At 40.6% G+C, this 25,000-nt stretch overlaps 1 protein-coding gene across 2 annotated transcripts in view; it reads left to right on the top strand.

Moving 5' to 3' along the window:
• LOC138204123 (sodium/calcium exchanger 1-like) overlaps window positions 1-25,000 on the top strand; it is a 104,201-nt gene that overhangs the window by 61,885 nt on the left and 17,316 nt on the right. For both annotated transcript variants that reach the window (XM_069159270.1, XM_069159271.1), the window contains exon 12: window positions 23,724-23,830. In XM_069159270.1, the coding sequence (XP_069015371.1) occupies window positions 23,724-23,830 (107 nt within the window). The remainder of the gene's footprint in view (window positions 1-23,723; window positions 23,831-25,000) is intronic.

Consider the following 25,000-nt stretch of genomic DNA (forward strand, 5'->3'; position numbering starts at 1 on the left):
AGATAATATAAATCTGTTTTGTTGTTTCAGTTGTCTACTTAGATTGTCGACTGCAGCATAAATGGCACCTTTTTCCCAATAACATGGAGGAATCCACCTTTAAAACCTAGCTTTATAAACTGTTGCTTTAAAAGAGAAGAACTCTACAGAAAGACATTTCAAGCCTTATACAGTAGGCACATATCCATTGCATATTGTATTCCTGCAGTTGCACTGAGAAGAGCAGAAGGGAAGGGAAGACATCCCTCTGATGTCTTCCCTTCCCTTCTACCAGCTCCATATCCTTTCAGGTTCAAATAACAGCCTGCTAATGGACAGATAAACACCCTCTGTCTCTCCTCCTCCCTCCACTTCCCCCCTTCTCCTCATTCTGCTGAAGAACGTCAGGATTCCTTCATCTCCATAAGGATGACAGTTTTTTTTTCTTTCCTCTTCTTCTCCCTGTTTGTTGCCTTAGCAACTTTTGATCCCTCCCATTGTACGCACAACAAAGAGGAGACGACCGAAAGAGATGAAAAACACAGAAAAAGATAAAGAATAAAAGGGAGAAAATTATAGAAATAGAAAAGGGACTCTCTCTTTTCAGATTTATAGTTTTCTTCTAAGGATTTGTTTCTCTGCCGTTGTGAGTCTGCACCGAAAGTTTAAACACTAAGAACCGTATCCACGTTTTTCATCTCTTTCTCCAACATGAATTGTCAGATTGTCAAACGCCTCCCGCTGTGAGTGTGTCCTTGTGTGCGAGATACGCATCCATTGTTTGTTCTTTAATTAGGAAAACAAAACATTCATCGGCCAAGTGGATTATGAAGATTAAAGAGCAAATCACATTTCGTCATAGTCATGCTCTGCCTGACGGCGAGAAAGGCCAGGGACAGAGAGAGAGAGAGAGAGACGGTCTAAATGACAGTCAGGGAGCAAAAATAACAACGAGAGGAGGAGAGAGGATAGAAAGCACACACGAAAAAAAAAAGCTTTTATCCTCCCTTTCTCTCCGTCTCGCCTCTTCTCGTTTCTCCTCCCTCTCTGTCCCTTTTGACTCTCTTATTTTCTCCCTCTGCCCTCCTTCCTCTTTTCCCTCCATCTCCTCTAATGTCAGAGAAGTCAAATTTAAGTAGCTTAAGTCAACATCTTTAACAACTTTAGAGGCTTTCTGTGTACATTGCAGTGTGTGTGTGTGCGCATCTGTTTGTGTTCGGTGTGTGTGAAGAGTATTATGTTTCTGCTGCGTGTCAGAATCGATGTGGCTGCCGCCGTCTGTTGTTTGCCTGTTGAAGAAGAATCATCATCATTTTATTTGCCAGTATGTCTCATACAGTGAGACATTTTTCTCCATAGTACAGTAAGTCGACTTGCAATGCCTCACACACGCACAACATTTTAACCCATTTTCAATCCGTTTAGTCTGGCTCCTTTTACCCTCCTCCTCAGTGTCTTTGTCTTGCAGCTCTGCTGTTAAGCAGTAAAATAATTCTACTGATTCATATTTCTGACAGGAAGCCAACAACTTGACAGTTAAAGTAACATTTAGAGATTTTACAGTAGTGATTCAGACAGATATATTGAAAGGGATGTTATGATGCTAAAATAAAAAAAATCAGCCTTCAGTTGATGCTGCTTTGACTTTGAAATGCTAACCCTGCCACCTGTGTCTGTCTGTCTGTCTTCTTTTTCACCTCTGTCACGGCTCTTCTCTCTCTCCCTCCATGCATCTGCCTCTTTGTTATACAACTCTACCATTTAGCATCCCTGTCACTCTCTGGTTCTGCTCTCTCTCAGCCTCTCTGTGACTCTCTTTTTTTTTACTTCCTCACCCTGCATCTTTCCCCCCGTGGTAGTTTTTTTTTTTTTAGCCCCGCAGTTCCGGCAATTTTCTCTGCCAAGTGCGCACATGCTCACACAAACACACCCTATGGTCAGAGTCGTGCGCCAACGACTCCCTGTGATCAAACCCCCGCACACACCCTGTAATCACGGCTCGGAGACCTACCGGGAGCTGCAGCAACAGGCGGCTGGTCCCTTGCCCTTCTGTACCCGCTGCACTCCCCCTCAACTCCCCGCTCCCGGTCTGCCTCGGGCCTCCCGGTTCCACCAGCCTCCTCCCTGCCAAGCCTAGACCACATTAAAGGGCTCAGTGTTGGGTTTACTAACCAATAAGGCCAGTGCAGAAGCTCCAGGGTGGGTCAGCAGGGTTGACACTTTTCCATTTACTCAGTATGGCTGCAAGTTGTTGTACAGTTTTTACACACTTCCTCTGCAGACTGACTGAATTCAGAGCTGCATGTTTGTCATAGTTCGAGCATGTTGCGTCAAATTCCTCATACTGTGCGCTGATTTTTTTTTTCTGTTAACAAGTAGTGGTGGAAGGAAAACTCAGACCTTTTACTTAAGTGAAGGTACTACTCATTATGTAAAATGATTACGTTTATCAAACATAAATTACTGGCATGGACATGTGAGCAGCATTTAAAAGTTGTCACGGTAGAGTTCATTTCAACACATAATACTGTTGAAGCATTTAATATATGTATATTAATGCGTATATAGCAACTAATCATAAAATATGGATCTGAAAAGTAACCAGGGACTAAAGCTGTCAGCTAAATGTAGTGAAGTAGAAAAATGTTTCACTCTAAAATGGAGTGGAGTGGAAGCATAAAGTAAATATAATGAAAATACTCAAGTCAAAATCATCCAAACCTCCCATTTCTACTTCTTAAGACATCCTCTGTTTGTTTGTTTTGTCAGATTTTTGTTTTACTGTCACAGAAGACAAAAACAGCAGCAACAGTAAGGATAACACCAGTGAAGAAGCTGGAATCAACTTATATTTGAAATGTTTTGCTGGAAAAATTACTTCAAAGTAATTAGTTGATTATTTTTTTTTAAATTAACAATACATAACATATTCACTTTCGTATTAAGTTTCAAATCCTCATGGCCTCTCTTGGTCTCCTTTCTGCCAAGTTAAAAAAACAAAAAAAACAATTCTCCTCTTGCTTTACTCATTAGTTTTGGACTTTGGAACTATTTTCTTCCCACATCGAACTTCTGTCCATTGACAGCATGGAGAAATGTTGGCGAGGGAAGTCTCTTTCTTTTCTCTTTTCTCTTTTTTTTTTTGCTTTGATCATCTTCATTTAACATACTGCAGGCATGGCCTCATACGGCTCAACAGTTTCTGATTGGTCAGAGGGGATTGTTAAATTCAGCTCGAGCAGTGACCTCTGTTTGTGCATAATTAGATGCTGCTCTAATGGAAATAACGAGCTAAGGAAATGAAGTGAAATGATAGCGCAGCCTCAGACTGGTAGGCCGTCTGGTGCTGTCCCATCGCTGGGTGCAAAAAGATTTTCATGTAAATAAGAGAAATGTTCTGATTGCAAAAAGTGATGAATGCTCCTGTGGTAGCAATCAGGTGCAATCAGTTTGGATTATAGGTTTTAGGAATTTATCAGTAGGTGGTTGGATTAAATTAAATAATTTCCTCCATGTTTCAAAAATCACTGAAATGCAGCTTAAAGGGGGATGATAACAACCGTATTCAGTCTTTCATTCGCTGCTCTTATTCCAAAGATATATTTTGGCTCTAAAATGTCTGAAATAACAACATGGTGGTCCAGTTTGTGAAGTGGATTGTGTTGCAGGGAGGAATTTCAAACAAATAATCAGTCATCATTCATACTGGACTTCATATCTGATTAATGGGGAAAACAATTTTTGAAAGCGAGTGTTGAGAGAGAGAGCTTCAGTGTGCAGCTGTGAAACGGGCTGCAGTGGAATACTTTGGTGTAATGGCCCCTCATCAATGTACGTCCACTAAAACGGATGTGTTTTTGCCACAGGCAGACTCGGGTTCTTGATATAATAATCTGACATCATTCAGTAAAGTTATTGTGTTGTCCTGGCATTAGTACACATGAAAGTATGACATGATAATACCAAAAAAACAATCACTGGATAGCCAGTTCATCTTCATCTAATGGCATTACCACCACTATGTCTGCAGCAGGTCTCTCCACTAATGGAACAGCATTTCTTTCCTTTTCCATGAAATTTATTCTCTTCTTTGGCTGGCAGTAGTCATCCCGATCAAATTAGTTTCTGCAGGGAAGTGTTGCAGGATGTTTTATTGGCACAGTTTGCAAATGCACAAACTAACTCAAAAACCTTTATTGGCACTCCTCTCTGAAACTGTCACTCACATTTCCACCGTTGTCTTTCTTCGAAAAACCACTTTTTGTGAGCTTTTAAAGCAAGACTTCTGTTTTGGTGCAGAAATCGTTTCCAAAATGTTGTCACACAACTACATTAGGAATTTGCTATCACAATTTTTCTGATCTCACTTGTTTGACTGCTATTAGCTCATGTCATATTTGTTTCTAGCTGATTTGTGTTCCTATCAGGTCAGTGCTACTGTGTTCCCGTGTTCTTGTTCACTCTTAGTTTTTTTTAAGCTTTAATGTTAGGTTATTATTGTTGTTGTTTTTTTACACACATTCCTAATATTCTTTCAAAAAAAAAAAATTTTTTTTATTGCACATACTTGTATTTGTAATTTATACACAATCCCTGGTGATTGGAATGCAGCATATTTAATACACATTGTACTTGTGTAAAGATCTATGTGACAGATAAGAAATGACTGCTTTTATTTTCAAGACTCAACTGTCTGTTTGCAAGCTTGTTAGCTTGGATGGTAATCACACCGTTTTTGGAAACCACCAGCTATTGTTTCCTTTGGCTGTTTTACGGGGCAGTTCATACTTCAGGCAACAGAGGAGGCTAAATAGAAGCTTCGAAACTACAAGAGCTTATAAGCTACGACAGTTTCACCAATTTTGACTGTGTGGGTTTCAGTTCCCTGAAGGATCAGTGCAGTGGAGACATCTAGCCGTTGGTTGACATGATAAATATGTTAGTCAGTGAGGTTGAGCTTGTAGCAAAATAGACAGTTTTATTTGTAACCCCGGAGCCAGTCTGCTGATCTCGACAATTCCATTGAAATGAATGGACTGTTTAACATTTGTGTTAATTTGAAAATACACTGCATTTGCTGCAGTTCTGTCATCTTCGCTCAGCCACGTACGTCGTCACACTGCTAATATCAGTCTCTCAGAGGATGACCACTTACCATCAGCCAAGTTCAGACCCAGCAGGGAAACCTGCGACTTGTTTTGGGTCTCAGTCCGGAGCTTGAGAAACTTCACTCTGACATAATGAACGCTCGCTGCCGTGGAAGAGTGATGAGCCAGTTCCTGACTGCACTACCCCGGGGTAATCTGGTGTGGTACACACATACATACATACATACACACATACACACACACACACACACACACACACACACACACACACACACACACACACACACACACACACACACACACACACACAGTGATGTCAGAGTGATTAAATCACTAATAGCTCGTGGAGGAGACGATGTGACTCACACAAGCTCTCCATCTCAACTCGCATCTCTCACCCTCCTTCTCAGTTTCCAGTACAGCTCCTTTTCCTCTCTCCATCCGACTCCATTTAATTCATTGTCGGTTTCATCTTACTGTCCCCCCCCACACACACACACATTTTTTTTCTCATTCTCACCCTCTATTATCCTCATTATTTTCCTCCAGCCCTCTTCCTCTCCATCCTAATATTTTGCCCCGACCTGCCCTCGACATCCACATACCTATAATTCATACATTTTCTCTTTTATTAATCTCTTTATTTCTTTTTGCCCTCCACCTCGGCACCATCCATCTTCCCAAGGTGTCGTCTCTTCACTTTTTACTCTTCCCATCACAGATATCTTCTCTGTCTCCCTCTTTTACAGGATGATATATCATCCCTCAACGTTTTATTGTTCATCCATCCGTTCCTCCTCACCTCTTCCGCACTCGCCTTTGCTGCATTGCTTCTTCTTACTGCTTCGATGTTTGCCCTCCATCTTCATCACCCTTCACTTTATCATCCTCTTCTTGACTTTCCTCTGAATTCTCTATCGTTGTCTCTATATGTCAATGTGTGTAGAGTTTGTCTAAGGTAAAAAAAAATAGGGCTTAAGAAAGTTTGGTCTACATGTTTAAAAGGTCACCATAAGGCAGACTTTAGATAAACACACACACACACACACGCGCTGTTTATATAAGCACCTGTTAGTGTACTCTGTGGCTTGTGATTATTGATTTCTTCAGTGTGCTATAAATGCACTGCCAATAAAGTTTGTGTAGAGATGACTTTCTGTTTTTAAAGGTCAGTAAATACAAATAGCGAGGACAATAACAGGGGAAGGGTAAACAGGAGAGATCTGTATGCAGATGGAGACGAAATGAACAAACTGAAAGGAAGAAAGATGCTTTTTAACATGTCTGCATTGTGAGTAAGAAATATTGTCTGTAAAAAGGCAGTAAAAAGAGGGAGATTTAAATGGAAGTTGGAGACTTATAAGGATGAAGAGGGGAAGATGGAAAACAAGGAACCAAATGAGAGAAAAAAAACAGAGTACAAAGTTGGAGAATCATATTTTATTATTTTCATAATAGTTGGAGCTGCACCGATCAATATTTTTGTTTCAGAATGTGTCAGATGAATACGTGCAATGCGGAAGATGTTGCTCGGAGTTCAACCTGGTATCTCAGCAAAGCGTGTAATTCACACGCCCATCCACTAGAGGGAAGCGTGTCGGTGTCACATGGTTTAGGAAAACAAAACCATGTGCCAACCCTTGTGGTTAGGGTGAGGGGGAAAAACTTTGAATGACCTCAGCCAGCTATTTATGTACATGTCATTCTCACGTCTCGACGACGCAAGATGTGTCAAATATACGCTTCCCTTTAGTGGACGGGTGTCTGGATTTCACACTTTGCCGTGATCCTGCGCTGCATAATGCATTTTAGCATCTTTTAACTTTTGGTTTTACAACCCACAAGTTCATGGTTTTGCTTCACTTTCTGTCATCATTTAGCTTCTGGGAGCTACAAATTGTTGATTTCACAGGAAATGCTAATTTCAATGACGTTGAAGTAGTTCCAATACTGGCAGCAGTGGTAGAGTTACGGCATACAACAAACATTATATGATGGTACACCGATTGGTTAACGCTCCAGTAGTTTCCAAATTAATTCGATGTTGACCCCCGGTAGGATGCAACAACGGGAAACAATACTTCATGGATTCTGGCATGAGCCATAAATTCACAGTGACTTTTGATCTAGTTAATGCAGGGCAGCAAATAGTGCACAAAGTTGGCAACTTGCTCGAAAAACATATTGGAGCCATTAGCAAATTTAAAAGCCCAATATTTTCCTCTAAAAAAGGAACTAAAACCGAGTGAATGTTGGACTTTTGTCATCAGGTTGACACATATAACTCCAACTTAAGGCTGATGTTCTTCTGTAACTGCTGAATGTGTAAATGAGAAACATGTTCATCATGAGGGGGGTCATTTCTATGGTTTTCTGCACTCTCCCCAAGTGGGTAAAAAAAAAAAAATATATATAAAAACTGGATAAAGGAACTTCTGGAAAATACAAATCAACAACATCCACGCTAATTTCGCTCTAAATTATTTGATAATATTGATAATAATAAGACACTTTCAAGGAAGAGTTCAACAGTTTTGTCTCGTGTTCCAACAGATGATCTCAGAAAAGGTGAAAATCCGTCTGATAAATGAAGCTGGAGTCATGTTTTCTTTTGACGTGTTGGTTATGTGATCTGCATTCAGAGCATGTAGCCACAGTTTCTGCTCGTCCAATTTGCTGGATGTAAAACGGTGACACCGGCCCTCCCTCTTTAACCTGTTTAACAAAGCCTATCCGTGAGCCATCATGGAAACTGTGTAATTTATATGGCTGCAATTTATCAAGCGAGCTAATTTTTACATGCTTTTTAACTCCTTTCATGAACCATATCCAGCGACATGCATGGCTGCTGGCAATTTAAAGATTATTAATCTTGAACTCCTAAACTCCTTTTGGCTTTCTCTCGTCAGTATATGTTCACACTTTCCAAATTGCACAATTAAGAGATATTTTAATATATATTACAATAATGAATTGTAGCATATCATCATTTCAATCATACTAAAGGTTATTACATCATTCTGCTTTTGTAATAATTAAAAAAAAAAAAGTTATTAAATGATTATCTAATACTGCTGGGAGATGTTGTGGTCAGTTACATTAACTATTATATTTCACGTATATTACAGAGCACCTGATGCACTGCAGTATTCTTTGCAGCTCATTCACATTCCTCCCTTTAATTTCCCCTGATGTAAAATGATAAAAAAAAAAAAAAAAAAACCTCTCATGACCTCCAGGTTATAAACACACTTGCGCTGGTAGTATGAGGGACAGATAAAAGATGGACGAAGGGGACACAGGACGAGAGCGACGTGGTCAGAGGAAGATGAATAGCTTTCAGGAACAAGGTGGTAAATGGAAAGAGAGGGAGGAAGACGAGTGAATGGAGGAAGTGGGTGTGTGTGAGGCAGAAAGACAGACAGACACAGAGGGGGGACAGACAGAGATGAATCGCTGGGTGAAAAGACAAGAGGCAGAAGAAAGGCAAGGTGGAAAGAGAGGGAGCAAAAGATGGCTAGAGGGAGGAAGAGGGAAGGATGAGCAGAATGGCTCACATTAAGGTAAGGCCAACTGTTGGCACCCTGGGTGGTGAATGAAGAGACGAGAGGAGGAATGATGGAAGGAGAGTGAAAGAAACGAGTGGTAGAATTTCCCGTGCCAGGGGCAGAGAGGTGTGTGTGTGTGTGTGTGTGTGCGTGTGTGTGTGCGTGTGCGTGTGCGCGTACAGTGTGTGTCTGTATGAGTGAAAGCCTTTGGCAGGCATCTGCACGCAGGGCTGGCAGCGGTTGGCATGGCGATATATATATATATATATACCCCACTGCTTAAAAGCCCTCACCTTGAGCTGCTAGTGCCAGTCAATCAACCAAGGTGTCATTACACTCATACTGAAAAGCAGATTTTCTGTATTTGTGAGGACCACTACAGGCTACATTCATATTCTAACTGCTATACCTTTCACTTTTTGTCATGCACTGGGTGTTATAAATTTATACTGTAGCCTATTATCATCCAAACCCATTGAACTTTATTTTAAAGGCACACTACTTTGGTGGCTCCTGTAATGGCAATGTCCATTGGTCAGTTAGTGAACCACTTGGATAAAGACTGAGATGTTTTAATAGCTGCTAGACAGACGGACTTCAGTGAACCCCTGATTTTATTTATCTTGTGGCACCAGCAGGTTGACCTCTGTCGTTTAGAGTGAGATATCTTGTAATTTGCTGCAGGTATTTTAATTCTAACCACTGTAATGATACTCAGACTTAAATTTAGTGCCACCAGCAGTATTTAATGAAATCATTTACAAGATTGGACATTTGGTGCAAATATTTGTGGTTCCCAGGTGATGAATCCTGATGACTTTTGCATCCCCCTGACTTATCCTCTAATAGTACTACCAAGTAGTCACAGTTTTACATGTCTGCAAAACATTTAGTTTTCATTGAATGCTGATCAGAGAGTGTTGCATGCCAGAAGCAGTAAAATGTTCTTGTGCAGGTGGTACATATGATGTTGTGACCATGTTGGCATGCTTTTGTTGTCATTTGCCTCACAGAAGTGTTAGCATGACTACAGACATCTCTGATGTGTCTCAATTAATGTACTTCTGTCAGTACACTTACATGTAGTGCAGTTTCTTGTTTGTACACTTATTTTGTGAGGTATGTGAATTTCGACAGGGCAGTGTTGTCTCAAATTCACACTGCCGTTCTGCCCTCACTGGAAATGACCGTGACATTTGAATGCATCACCTGCAAACACATCTGCCAACTTTGTTTGGTTATTTTACCATTTTATTATGTGGACGTATCTAATGTGTATTTGCACAGCGCAGCGTTAAGCAACAGCTGCGGCTTCGTCTTCCGCAGCAATGTTGAAAATAGGTCGGTGGTCCCTCCCTTTCCGCTACGTAACTATGTCCTAATCGTAGTCGTAATCATTTCGCTGCTCTCTTTGCAGCTTTCCACATGTCCTCTACTGCTGTCTGTTAGAGCTGCACGAGCAACATCAGTGTAGCTTAACATTTTTTTTTTTATTTTTTTTTTACCCACGTTGAGTTTTCACTGAACTCATTCTATTTTATTTTACTTGGTCACACCTATAATCCTAGCCCCCAGCTCTTTCGATAATCCTCATTGTTTCTGTCTACAGTTTAATGTTGGTGCATTAATTCAAAGTGGCAAAAAACAACCGTTGCAGAGGTGTCAGACTACTAGAAATGAATTCACACCTGCCAATCAGAGTTTAGAAAGATCAGTCCTAATAGTCTAAAGCACAAAATTCACTTGGTAGCTTCCGTCAGGCAAATCTTAAAGAGGATCTCTGCATCAGACAAAGTTTCAAGACCTTTATTATTTCAGAGTGGTGCTGCTTGCAGCATATTCCTTAATGAATTTGTGATTAATCAATTTACCACACTAAATGCCACAAAGTAGATGTGTCTAACTTGTATTCTTGCTTTATTAAAAACTAGGAATAGACAGAGGGTAGGATGAACGGGTCACTGATCAGGGCCCAGCCATGCATTTTTGTCCTGGCGCCCCCCCAACCCTCGCAGCAGATTAATTTGGCCACAGTCAAGATCTATTAGTTTTCCAAAGAGATTAAATATGCCATGAATCCTGGAAGAGAAACGGGTACAAAATATTGCACAAAACATCTAGAATATTTGTATTTGATAACATTGTGCAGCTTTATAAATAATTGCTGTTGGGTTTGCATCTTTTACCCAAACTTCATGACACATAGCAACTATCTATAAATAATTTACAAGATACTATCAGTCTGGAAATAAAATGAGTTTAATTATCTTTAAGGTGTTTAAGGGGAAACAAACGAAGAGAATTGACTGAAGTGAACTAATCCAAACAATTTCGAAGCTCGAGAGGCAGATTTTGCCTTTGTGTTGTGACATTCTTCAAACAGATCGCCTCTCCGTGGCAGCTTCTTACTTGACCAGAGCATAAATATATAATGAGACGCATTAAAACATACATGAGAACAGATGAGAAGAGATGATGGAGAGGAGAGGGGTAAAAAAACGAGGGATGATAACGGATGAGGAAGGACGAGTGGCCATCATTTATCTCACTTTGTCTTCAGCATCTGCTTGTTTTTCATGATTTTGCCAACCATGATAAAGATGGAGATTGGTTAAAGAGCATTTAAAATGAAGCCTGGTGTATCTGTTTTCCTCTTCCTCTCCGTCTCTTCAGCTCTCGTTTTCATTAAAAACAAATATTTTTCGCACCCCATGTTTAACGCGCTGCATCTTTGGCTTTAATCTCTCCATCAGTCGGTGGTCCCTGTCGACTCATCCATCCTTCATCTTTACATTCACATCCTTGTTTATTTTTTTTTCTGCATTTCCATACTCTTTGTTTCATTTTCTCCCCCAAACCTTTCTCCTCCATCTCTCGTCCTTTTCATCCGTCTCTTCCTGCATCTCTCCGCTCTGTGAAAAAAAAACTGATGGTAATGTATAATTAAAAGCTGCTGAAAGGGTTTGCAGTCGCAGGAGAGCGTGAACTGACAGCGTTTAAACAACACGCTCTGAAACACCGCAACAAAGCGAGGGTGGCCACTTTGTCATGTAGCTTGTTCATCGCCGCGGCAACCCCTTAATGCCAACTTTGAGCTGTAACACTGTCGAGTTAAAGCGACATTAGGTCATGTTTATGTAATGTTAGGTTTTAAGGTTTTGTTATAAGATGCCAAAAAAAAGTTTAATTTGGGGACATTTTTTTAAAATCATTTGCCATGTTTTCTTGTTTATGAAAAAAACAGCTTTAAAAACCTGAATTTCACTGCAGCTTCAAAGCCAATAAACATTTGCTCGGAGGTATAGTGGACTCCTGGTAGGTCCTGAACCCCGGACTGTTTTAAGGCAATGAAGCTTGCACTTTATGGATTAATGAGGCAGAAGTTATTTGTTCCCTGAATTGGTCTTTAAGGCAGTGTGTCGCTCTGAACCTGATATCACACGTAAGCATGTAATACACACGTCAGTCCACAACACGATACTGTGTCAGTGTCACGTTTTACCTCAGCGAGGTGTGACAAGTAAGGTGGCTTAGGTTTAGGAAATAATTACTTGATCAAGATCAGGAAAAGAGCATGGTTTGGATTAAAATAAGGAATTTTGCTTCAGTGATGTTGCTGAATGTACTTTACGTCGGTTAAATATATTACATTATGTAAGTAACTTACTTACATTGACTTAAAAGAAATCCACAATGCCTTCTCGTGGACTCAAACCCTAGGTCTCCTGGGTAAGTCTCCTTGCAGTCAACCTAACCCTCCTCTCCATGTGGACTTTATCACTATTTGTACCTTGCCACATGATCGCTGTCACATGACCCACTTCTTCAACCCTGCTCGAGTACTTTTTACGCCTAAACAAGGTAAAACGTGAGTCTAATGTGGACTGACGGGTGTATTAAACACTTTGGCGTGATACTGGGCCGTCTCCCCTGACTTAGTCAGGTTGCCTGGGAAGAGGCTCTTTAGATTTAACGAAGGACTGTCACATGTCATCTTGCACATCTTACACTGCTACATTCTGTGTTTGTGGCTGTTTTTCAATAAATCACACACCACTTAACCTCTGCGTTTGGTTTTATAAGTGAAACAGTAGCTGTGAAAATCTGCACAGTGCCTGCCTCGCCTTCCAGAAGGACAAAATAAATTGCTGCTTTGTTGGTGATTCATAATTGTTCTCATAAGTTAGTTGTCTCTGTGCAAGTGAAGTCTTTGTTGCCTCTATGATCACAGTTTAGTGTTTTCCAGGACTGAGCTGCACCCGGCGCTCCCGCAAAATGGCTGGCAACACAAGCTGTTACATAAGCCATTACATAAAGTCAAAGTGTTTGGTTAAAAAACCTGACCCACGATGAACGAGCCGCTTCAAAAAGCCTTCAAATGACTCATAGATTCAGACGCTCGAAGGAGGTCGGGCGGTTCCCTTCGGGGGCTAACTATACGCAGCCACTCTCAGTCTGGGATCCTGTTGTTTTCTTCTCTCACTTTCTGAATGGATACAAATTATATATTACAATATAAAAAAGGCAAAAGTCTGGGTCTGTCTGTCTGCTATGATTGACGTCATTAGGCTCAGCAACAGTAAGCCCTGAGTCCCGCCTTCCCACACCATTGAATTCACCTCCAGTCACTCAGTTTTTCTTACATTTCCTTACACTTTAATATTTCTTCTCTCTCTCTGTTTTCAGTTTTTTCTTTTGATTCCTCTTGGATACTGCTAAGTGCAGCTACGTCCTCATGAGACAGTCTTCAAGTACCACATCACACACAACACAGGTAGAAAGAGAAGTGGGGGGAGGGCAGAATTCTCAATTGGTACATAGCTGCAGAGACGAGCAGCAGTTTTTATTGTTTATTTTTTGCTCTCCTTCTTAAAGTATAAACACATCAGAGGAATATATTTTCAAAAACTGGAACAGAAATATATCTGCAGATTACATACCCCCGTGCCAATCCAGTGGATAGTCACATGCCATATACTTAATTTTGCAGCCACTGAACATCCCAGTGCTCATTCATGCAAATGAAACGGATCGGGTCTGAACTGAGGAGGAGGGAGAGGGAGGTTGTCAGGATGGTGGATGGTGAGAAATGAAAGTGTGTTTGAGCGAGTCGTCTCGTGCACAACGTGCGCTATACCGCTGCCACCTTACCTCTGTGTATGCATACTGCGTGTGTGTGTGTGTGTGTGTGTGTGTGTGTGTGTGTGTGCGTGTGTGTGCCTGTGTGTGTGTGTGTTACACTCACTGTCTGTTCTAAACGTCATGTGGGCGACATCTGAGATCAAACCACATCAATCCGCCTTTTTCACACCAGTCACCGTTCCTCCTGCTTCACTCTGTTGTCTTCATTCTATACCTTCCTCTCTGTTCCTCTTCCTCTCCTTCTTCTTCTCCCTCTTCTTCCTCTCTCCTTCCTCCTAATTTTGATCCAAACTATTCTGTCTTCTTGTTCCAGCTGTCTAATCTGAGCCTCTCTTCTTGTCAATCTTTTCCTTCGTTTTGTTTTCCACTTGACATTTCTAACTGGAGTACCATATTTTTTTTTTCTTCATCCTTCTCTTCCATCCTCATCCTTCATCCCCATTTATTGTCCTCCATTCCCAGCGGAGGAGAAGTAAATAGTGCCTCTGGATTGCAGTACATCGTGCAGAGATTTGTGTGTCTGTGAGGTAATGTGTGAATGAAGTGATTTGTAACATGGCTTATTCTAAACAACGTAATGCAGATAAGACTTCATTAACATGCACATTTGAAATCTGAGACTGATCCGAGTACAAATTTACTGTAAGCATGTACAGTATATGAGCTCTATAAGAGACTATGATGTGTACTGTATATGCGAGTGTGTGGGGGGGTTGATACTCTACTTCATGTCTTCATGGTTTCCATGCCAACCATATAAGTGCCATCCTGGCCGTGAGGGTTTCAGATTGTAACACTCTTCCTCCGTTTCATCCCGTCTCGTCTTTTCTTCTTCAAAATCTTCTTCCTCTCTTTATTGGATGAAAAACTGAAGCTATAGTTTGGGAAATAAACAAAACAAAAATTGAAGTGCGAAAATGGAAGCTCTCTCCAGTGTCATTCATGGTTTTGTTTGATGGAAGTGGGATTTACTGTATGTTCTCCATGAGCCCAGTGTCACTGCGACGCATGTATTACACCCGCCAGTCCAATAGGGGGCAGCTTGTCGTTGTGACGCCTAGCGTAGGCTCGTTATGAGAAGGAAGTCGCATGTCAACAGAGACCTGTAACGTGATGGAGGTCATTAAACAAAATACTAAATCTGTGAGGCTGAAAGTGGCAGAATGGTGTAAGTCATGCATCGCCATGCAGAAGGTCAAGGAGTCAGTCTTGGAGAAAACAACATGGATGTGTTTTTGGTGTTCGCGTTTTGTTTTAACCTTAACTAGTTGTTTTCTTTCCCCACCAACTCTAACCACAGGTTTTCCACATGTTTTTTTTTATTTTATTTTATTTTTTTCACATTTTGTTGCACATTGTTTTTGAGGTAAAGCCACGACACTGACACTCTGCCCTCTGGTGGACTGGTGTATGTATAACTTGCTTTGCCGTGACACTGGGATGTCTCCATGACTTATAGCGGTTCCACTATGCAGTCATGCTTCTGGTGTAAAAATTGGATTATAGCTCAGTGTAGAGTTTCACACATTAATTATCCCAGCACCACTGACACTTCCTACTACATGTAATATATCATCAGGCCAGGCTGTGCATTAGAAATGTAATGTATATTCAGGTCTGCAGTGGTTTTGCTGCACAGTATTTTGAACATACAAGAAGCTACTAGTGATCTATGTATCTAACTGAGAGACTGAATTTATATTTTATACACTTTTAACCAAGCATAAGTCACCTTCTGTAAACATTAGCAACACTATTAGTATCCTCCTAGTAGAAAGTTACAAAACTCCATTAAAAAAATGTCCAGTTTAATTTTGTGTTGTCGGGGACAGACAATATTTTCCTTCTGAAACACTGTTGACAATCTTCTTAATTATTCTGGATTTGATTTAATACACCGTTATTTTCAAAATGTCCACCTGCAAAATTCGGATTCCTGCTTTTTCCTAAAATGACCGTCCACCCTTCTCGCCTTATTAACTTTTAACATTCACGCTTCTCAGTAACAAGCATTTCGCGCTGGCACCTTACCTAGTAGTGCACCCAAAAGTAGCATCTGGAGCAGCTGTTCCATGTAAACAAACACCAGCTGTGCCTACAACTACAGCAGATTAGTTATTAAAGTACCCTGAGTGCTGCGTGACATGATTTCCAAAGCCTCATTTGACTGCTGGGTGAGCAACTTTGCTAAAAACCTACCAATTTTAACCTCATTTGGATTATAGTGGTATTTTAAGAGGTGAGAGATTGAGGCCTCTTTCTGTGATAGTCTTTTATTGGAGAACAATAAGTTGTCATCCATGTGTTGTTGTTTTTTTTATTGTTAAAGAGTTCCTGCGTGAGTTGCAGGGAAAACCTCTTGTCTTTTAAATTTCGGCTGATCCTCCACAGTTTTTCCTCTCACCTGATATCCCGGTTTCTGCCCCGTCCTCTCCTTCCTTATCTTATCTTCCTCCTCCTTTCACCTCCTCGTCCTCTTACCTTTTCTAATCCTCCTGCGTCCATATCTTCTTCTGTCCCTCTTGCTCGCCCTCAAATAGTCTCCTGCACCTATGCAGCGCCATCTTCCCACGCACATCGGAGATTTCAACTTTATTACTCACCACAGCTGGAGACCACTTAGCACAAGTGTGTATGTGGGTGACACAGTGTGTATTGTGTGGTTTCTCTTTCTGTGATATCCGGAAGAGGGTTAATATCTCTCCCCTTAAGAGCCTTCTCTCTCTTGGCCTCCCTCAAATAGTTTTGTGTGTTGCTTCCACTCAGACAAGAAGAGCTGTGTGTGTGTGTGTGTGTGTGTGTGTGTGTGTGTGTGTGTGTGTGTGTGTGTGTGTGTGTGTGTGTGTGTGAGAGAGAGAGAGACCAAAAGACACCATCTCATATCATTTGATCACACACAGCTCTTCAGTTTTGCCTTGCTGCAGTTTCAACTATCTCTAAAAAGTGAAAAGCTGCTGTTGCTCAGAATCCCACAAAGTCCAATGTTAGCAGTTTTTCAGTGTCGAACTGCATTAACGTTGTGTGAACTTTAAGAGGAAGATGACTCAGTTCAGAGTATTACCATTACAATGAACTGGTCGAAGGTAATTTGAGTTTGCAGCTTACAGTGGACAGACAGCCTGTATTATCCGTGATTTAAAGGCAATAAATGCGTAGGGTATAGTTCACATACACTCAATAGGCAGTCTAACGGAGTTCAGATTGAAATACAAATGAATCTTGACCCTCTACCTCACCTCCGCTGTCCTTTCTAAACTGCTACTAGCTGTATTTAGCTTTAACTCACTGTCAGAGGTGGGAGAGGTCAACATGAAAAACAAGCTGATGTAAGTGAACTTCAACTTTGACCATTGCATTCATTTTTATTTACATAAACTTTAGAGATGATTAGATTTAAATTGCAATAAATTAAGAATAAGCATTTAAAAAAATATATTAAGTTCAACTGAATCAAGAGAACTGAATGCATTTTATTTTAATGGCTACTCCCCTCAATGACACAGAAATGCATTGAGTGCCTGACTTTTTCAAACTTCACTTGCTTATTGAAACGTCCTGGATCTGTGTCCCAGTGTACTTCTTAGATTCAAGCACTTGACCTCTTAAAGTCTGTAGTTGACTGCTGTTCTTCCTTTTGGACTGTAATCACATTTTTATAATCCTATTTCTTGTTGCCGTTGATCATTACAATCCTGGTGGCCAGCTGAAGGTCTGTTCAAAGATATATAGTATGTCCTCTTCCTTGTCTCCTCTTCATCTGTCTGACATTGTTTTAACCCTCTTGTTGTCCTCGGGTCAAAATGACCCGCAGCTGTGTTCAATCAAGTTCTATTTTATTTCTATATTTTTTATATTTTTTGAGATCATTGGTCATCATTCTTTAAAGAAACCCTCACAGCCTCCTTGTCACCAATGATCCCAAAAAATATGAAAATAAAATAGAATTTGATTGAACACAGCTGCAGGTCATTTTGACCCGAGGACAACAGGAGGGTTAAGGAGTCAAGCAGATGCACTTTTGGCAGTTATGTTTTGTGTGTGTGTGTGTGTGTGTGTGTGTGTGTGTGTGTGAGAGAGAGTGAAATATTTAGAGGTTCCAGCAGAGGGATGAACAGTAAAACTGGAGTGTGCGTAAATCAACCTCACTCAAGAAAATGAGCCATTAGCTGCATTTCTCTAAGATGCGCTTTCACTGAAAATATGGTGGGCTGTCTTTCATTGCCTGAAACCATAATGCACACACACACACACACACACACACACACACACACACACACACACACACACAGTGAGTCTGGTGGTTGCAAATCAAAAGTAGAACTGGAGCCAGAAGAAAATGGAAAGATATGTAGAGAGGTTTTGTCCATTAAGTAATGCAATGAGGTCTCAAGTAATCAAATCAAACTGTCGCTCAATCCTTCACTTCTGATAGAACTTTAGACACACACACACACACACACTAGAATGATGTAAAACTTATTCATTAAACTGATTTACAGCTCACTTGATTCTATTTGGAGCTTTTCAATCAACAATACCTTTTGTTGACCTCTTTTCACTGTCACTTTTATTTTATTATTTATCTCTGCCGGTCGGAGTCTCTATTTCTGGCAGTGCATGTTCTGTGTTCAGTGAACCTGGTATGTGTGTACGTCTGTGTTTTGTGTCAGTCTGTTGACAGACCAGGACTACTGTCTGACAGAGGAAATTTCTGGGGAGCAGGTGTCAAAAAGTAACAAGGTAGAAATATAGAGGGCAGGCGAGAGGGAGAGGGAGGGTGAGAGGGTGGCATGAAATGTTGGAGAGGAGTAATGTGCTGCATTTAAGATTGTGTAGGGAAGAAGAATTCAGGACTTAAGCTACGTTGTGAAGGCCTACACCTGATAGTTGGACTTTAAATTAGCTTTTGGAACAGGCAGGAGGACATTTGCAGGGAAAAACAAACTACAGATCTCTGAGGACAAGTTATTTTGGGTTGTGTTGAGTGAAAAGACAAGCTACTTAGTGTTTGGTGACCTCTTTGCCCAGCAGATGAAATTGTATTTTGGACTCCTAAGTGGTCCCTGCACTTGAGTCAATTCCTGGGTTTCCTGGGACTGTTACAGATATGGGGTTCATCCTGGCATGAATACCAACTTTCACAGCAGTCCATTCAGTAGTTGACAAGACATTTCAGTAAACAGCGAAAAACCTGCTGGTGACGCTGGAGTTAAAGTCAAGGGATCCACCAGTGTCGTTAGGCTTCATCCTCTGGGGACCATCAATATCTGATTCATCATTTTAGACTGGCTTAAAAAAAGTTGTGTTATAACTTCCATTTTTTTTCTAGGTTTGTGACTCCCCTTCACTCCTGTATCTTTGCTCTCACAGACTATCATGAAAATTAGTCTTGGAATTCAGTTTATTGTTTTTGCAGCTAATATTTCAAAGCAGGAGTTTCTTAAACATTTTCATGTCTTCAAAAAGACACACACTAGTACCTGGACCTTTATTAGCTGCCCCCAGATCAGTGTTGTCACAGACTTGAGTTGCTCAGAGTTGTGTTGAAGTTTTGCTCAAGCATCGGAAACCATAGGGGCGGTAGGACATTTGAGAACTCGACTCTTTTTTTTATACCTTTTTTTTTTCAATTTCATTTATTCCTGAGATCTCAGAGGTTTTCGATTTTCATATTACCCGCTTGGACACTTTTTGATGTGTGGAATTGTCAATTTGTTGTAGTATTGGTTATTGTATTGTGTTCTAATTAAACCTTTTGTTGTAAGTGTAATTCGGGGTGGATATTTCTTGTCTGTGCAGCAGTCAGACGAGTGACAGATTAACCAGTCTCCTCATCGAACCTGGATGAGATTTGATAATTCCCCTATTTTCTGTCTATTCTGCACTGTCTCTAAAGCAACAGCTGCACAGGGGTTACAGAATCAAAAAACATCATAGAGATAAAAAGGGGGAGAGGAGGTGAGGAAAGAGCTAAAAAAAAAAAAAGTAACGGGATCGAGATGGAGAGAAGAGGGCACAGATGGGAGTGCTGCTACAGCCAGTGCCAACTATGAATAATGAAAGCACAACAGTCACCGTGTGTGTGTGTGTGCGTGCGTGTGTTGTTGTCACACAATGCAGTTGTCTGCATTGTGTAAATTGGCTTGATTAAACCATGTTTATGAATCTCCCAGGTGTTTAGTCGGATCATGTTTTCATGCATATCTTGCTTGTGTACACTGAGCTGAATTGTTTGCGTGCGTGTGTGTGTGAGACTCGGTATCACTCGTGAAGCATGAACCCATGCAGGGCTGGCCGCCTGTCTATTCATACAAACCACAATCTGTGTAATGTGTGCGATGTAAAACATGGATAAATGTGTGCGTGCGCGCGAGTGAGTGTGTGTGTGTGTGTGTGTGTGTGTGTGTGTGTGTGTGTGTGTGTGGTCCCAATGAGTGAACTCGGTGTGTATTGTGTCGTAACCCCTCCCATCTCAGTGGTGTCTATACATTACTAACACTCCTCCACCAGCCTCTTTCCCCCTCACTGTCACCTTCACTCCTTCCCTCTTCCTCCTCCTCTACTTCCTCTTCCTCCTGCCCTCTGTACGTCTGTTTGACATTTTTCAAAACCCACTTTTTATTTTCTGCTTCCTTAGCACTCTCTTGAGCTGTCTCTATCCTCTTACTTCTTACTTCACTCTTCCTTCTCACTCACAATTGATAGTTCACTAAACCCTCTTCACTTAAGCCTCTTCACCACTGCTGCTACGAGCTCTAGTCTACTCCACTCGATTTTGGCGTGCAGTTTACACCAAAGCAACCCGACAAGACAGTGTAACATCACAGCAACAACTCTGTACCTCTCTTTTAACTGCTGACTTTTCCGTTTTTTGGTGGCTGTATATAATTTGGAGCATCTTAAAACAGGAAGGAATAAATGTGATAGTGAATTACTTACTTGTGTCATACAGACACGGATGTTCCTAAAATATATCAATAGAATTATCTTCTCTTTCTTCCGTCCAAAAACTTTGACCAGCGATATTTTTTCAAAGAAGAATCCAGGCTTTTTTAGCCCTCTGTGAATCTGTCATGTCCACACAGTTCACCTAGTTTAACATAATTCAACGCTATAAATTTAATGCTGTAATTCAATTCTCCAATGTGTGGCCCTGAGCTTACTTTATCTAAATCTGGATGGCCTTCTGGGAAAAAAAAAAAAAAAAAGTTGCCCACGTCTAATTTAATCCATCTCTTGTACTTTTGCTTTAATACTTGTAGTTCTACACAAACAAAGGCAGTGCTGCAGTATCACTCTTATTTCAGCTCCGTGCATGTCGTTTCAACAAGTTTGATGGACCAGCTATAGACACAGTTGGTAAACCACCAACAATCCCCGTTCGGTATAAAGGTTTAATGATTTCTCTTCAGTATATCATTAGTTGAAATAATACTCCAGGCGGATGAACGTGATGAAATAAATCAGCTGTAAAATATGAAATAAAACAGCTACAGTATCTCTCCTCCCTCTTCCTTCCCTCCTCTAAATGCCTTGGCATCCAGGTATAGGTGTTTCTGTTCCTCTTTTGTTTCACATCTGACTAAACAATATTATAATTTCTTTTTTAACACTGTTGAGAGTTGGCCACCCAAGCTGACAGCAAATCCAGCCAGTTTCATCCACTGCTGCTCACCAGTGAAAACAATGTGCGTCCACCTCTGTACCCCTCCATCACTCGCTCGCATTTCTCTCCATCCATGTTTCCATTTCTCTCTCTTTCCTGTTTTTTCTCTGTTGAACCGCAGCCTGTTTGCAGCCTCAGAGTCAACATGGCTGACAGTGAAGCATATGACACAACCAGGTGGAAATGAACTCTCTTTTCCTCTCCGCCGGTCTGACACAGATGAATTGTTGATATGAAGATTATATACTTGGAGTGAAACAGGCCAGAAAAGGAGCAAAGTGATGAAATTTCTCTGGAAGCACAAGTCATGCACATTTTTGGTGCCCTAAACATTTGATAAAAACTTTGGATGTTTTCAGATTAGGAAGACTGTTTTACTCAAACTAAAGATAATCAAATAATAACAGAACTCAATTAGTATTGAATATCTGTCATTTGGAATGGATAAATGGCATAATGCTGGAGTATTTCATGATAGTTGGTGATCCCTTTAAAGACAATAAAATATAAAAAGACGAGGAACAAAATATTAATAAAAAGGACAAGCAAAGGAAAAAAAAACACAATTGCGAACATGTGTTTCCTGAACATATACTCTACACATCGGTCTGACTAACCCAATCACCAAACAGCAGCATTGATACTTGGAGACGTGTGCTAAAATGCTGCGTAAAATGCGTATGTTGATGCATGGTGAGATTAAGGAGAAGTTGATGTGGTGATAAATAAACTACATTTAAAGTATTTCAGCTGGACAACTCGTGTTTGAAATGTTTATTTGAAGCAAGCAGAGCGTAGGGTTTAAGATATTGCTGGACTGGAGGTGGTGCAGAGCAGCATTGGTACTGGCAGAGCAGGGGGAGAAATGGGGAAATTTGCATCTCGGGAAGATGCTGTGGAGGGTGAAGCATGTTGTGTGTGGATGTAGTCGTGTATTTCAATGTTACTGCCTGAAATAGCTCCTAGGCTTTTCTCCATGCCAGAGTGAAGCAGCAAATACAACTGGTTAGAAAGTCATTGTTATGACTTCAGGTACACTTTGGAGTTTTTGACCACTAGAAGTGCTATGAAGCAATGTTTTTGAATTGTTTACGTGCATAAAGTAAATGGCCATGCGTAATGTCTTTTATGTACATGCACAAGAACATGTCTTTCCCGTCATATCACACTGTTCCAGTGACCGGCAGTCTGTGAGAATAACATGCACAAAACTGAAGTACTACGTAAAGGCATTGACGAAGATTAAAAAAAAAACTAACGAACGTGGACGTTTACGTTATTCAAATCATCGCCTCTGCAAGTGTTTTATGTGGAAGGACTTGCATTCAGTACATTTGTTAGACCTCAGATCCACACAACCTGTGTCAAAGGTAACTTTTGTTTATGTACAGTAAAACTTCACACAAGCAACTCTATGAAAACGAAGACGAGGTCTGCGAGTGGAGGGGATTCTGCTCTCTTGATTCAAAGTCAGTGCTGTTGTACACCCTCACGCCATATTTACTGTCAACCTTGCAACAAATAGGGCATTGGATGCAAATTGTAAGCTTTCCATTTTGGACTATGTGGATTATCAACTTGCTTTTTCCTCAAGTGATAGAGAATAAATTACGACAATGATTGCATCTGTTAACAAACACATTTCCTCATATTTTTCAGTCTACTACTGCTCCCATCGTGCACACTATATTTTTGAATATCCCTGCACTTTTTTTTTTTTTTTTTTTTTTTTTTCAATTTACTTGTTAAGGTTTGATTGCTGCACTCGACCCGAGAAAACTCTTTGCGCTGCATTTCAGGGCTCTCCCCCGGGTGCTCCTGATTGAAAATACCTCAGCGTTGGCTGTGCAGTGCATTGCATCACTGTCAGCCGGAGAAAAATGGTTTATCAGGGGATGTTAGCAGCCTCATATCTGCTGGGCGACGTCAACTAGGGCTTCAGCCTTCATCATCGCACAGACTTCTCCTGCATGAGGAATCAGAAGAGGGCAAATCTCATGCTCGTTTTTTTTTTTTACTTTTATGTATCCTAATTATTATTTAAGATTAGGTATAAAGATTTAAGCAATGAGAACCATGTGTCAGTCCTTACCCATGTCTTGCGTTGGAGCAGCAGAAGTGACCTTGTGTCTGATTGCAGCCTGAGACTCTGAGTTTTAATGGACTGCTCCAAACATGTGCCCATAACAACCTTCTGTAATGAGGGGGAACATAAAACTAAAAGGTTTATTATCTGGAATATTCTCACTGAGTCTCGTCTTTCTCTCTTCTTTTTAACAGGAAGATCATTGAGGTGAAAATCATTGATGATGAAGAGTATGAGAAGAACAAGTCCTTCATCATCGAGCTGGGAGAGCCTGTTCTGTTGGAGATAGGACAGAAACATGGTGGGTGCCTAGTTACTGAGTGACAGTCAAATTGAAGTCTTTATTTAACTGCGATCAGAGTCAGATCATTGATTACCTGAAGCCTCCCATCTAAACACTGATTAACGAGGAGGCGTTTTACTTTGAAAGTGTTTAAAATATACCGGCCCTGAGCTGTGAGGTGTTTTTGAAATGATGGCGTCCCCGTCAGAAACAGGGTGTGAATATCTAATCATGATCAGTATGTATTCCATTTAATTACCATTAACATAAAACGGTTTCATGTTTCCAGCACAAAAATAGCCAGAGAGCTTCCATATTTGCTCTGAGGGATCACAGATTTGCACTTTGAACTTTTTTTTTTAATCTTTTCTCTATCTTTTTATTTCCCACTTTCTGAATCCACAAAGTTACCAGAGAGCTCAGAAAGCCAAGAATCTAAAACATTTAAGCCCTTCCACCTTTTTGTTAAGATGGTAAGAGGCTTTAGTTGAAAAAGTAATTTCTGCAGCTGCATTAAAAGTTTACCAGAAGGACATTTTCTTTGTCTCACTTAACTTAATTTCACTCTTGTCTTATTTTGTTTCTTTCTTTCATCTTGATTACAGGACTGTGTAATTGCATTTTGTATGATTAACAGGGTAACGTTCATTTATCTTACCTCTACAAAATAGTTACGATTCCTAATAAATTTTCTGTTGATTGGTTAAACAGGTAAATTATTTGGCACACTACAGATCCATCTCGCTCTTGTTTGAGTCTCGCTAATAGCTCTGGGGGTGGAAATTTCAGCTGTTGAGTTTTTTTAAACGATGGCAATTAAATTTAATACGGACATTCTTTTGTTTCCTCCAACTACAGTGTAACTACATCTTAAGCTATCATCAGGTCAAATGCTCACAATGACCAATACAAACCATCAGCTGTACTTTGTGCTCAAAAATCATGTTAGAACTGTAACTTTGAGCACGTAAGCAGCTTCTGGTATACCATGCAAGTGTACACGCGTACATGAGTCTACCAGAGTCAAAATAGAGGGTGATGTAATAAAGGTCATGTAATGAAGTAGAAGGACTGATAAAAGAAAGAAGTGAGGTAAGTCTTGGATGGTTGCATATGAAAAACCGAGAATTTTTGCCCAAGAGACCAGAGTTTGAGTTTGACGAAGTGACGCCCGTTTCTTTTAAGTAA

This window comes from Embiotoca jacksoni, unplaced genomic scaffold, assembly GCF_022577435.1.
Source record: "Embiotoca jacksoni isolate LCO1_2020_lvr unplaced genomic scaffold, fEmbJac1.0.p SCAF_24, whole genome shotgun sequence".
Classification (NCBI taxonomy): Eukaryota; Metazoa; Chordata; class Actinopteri; family Embiotocidae; genus Embiotoca; species Embiotoca jacksoni.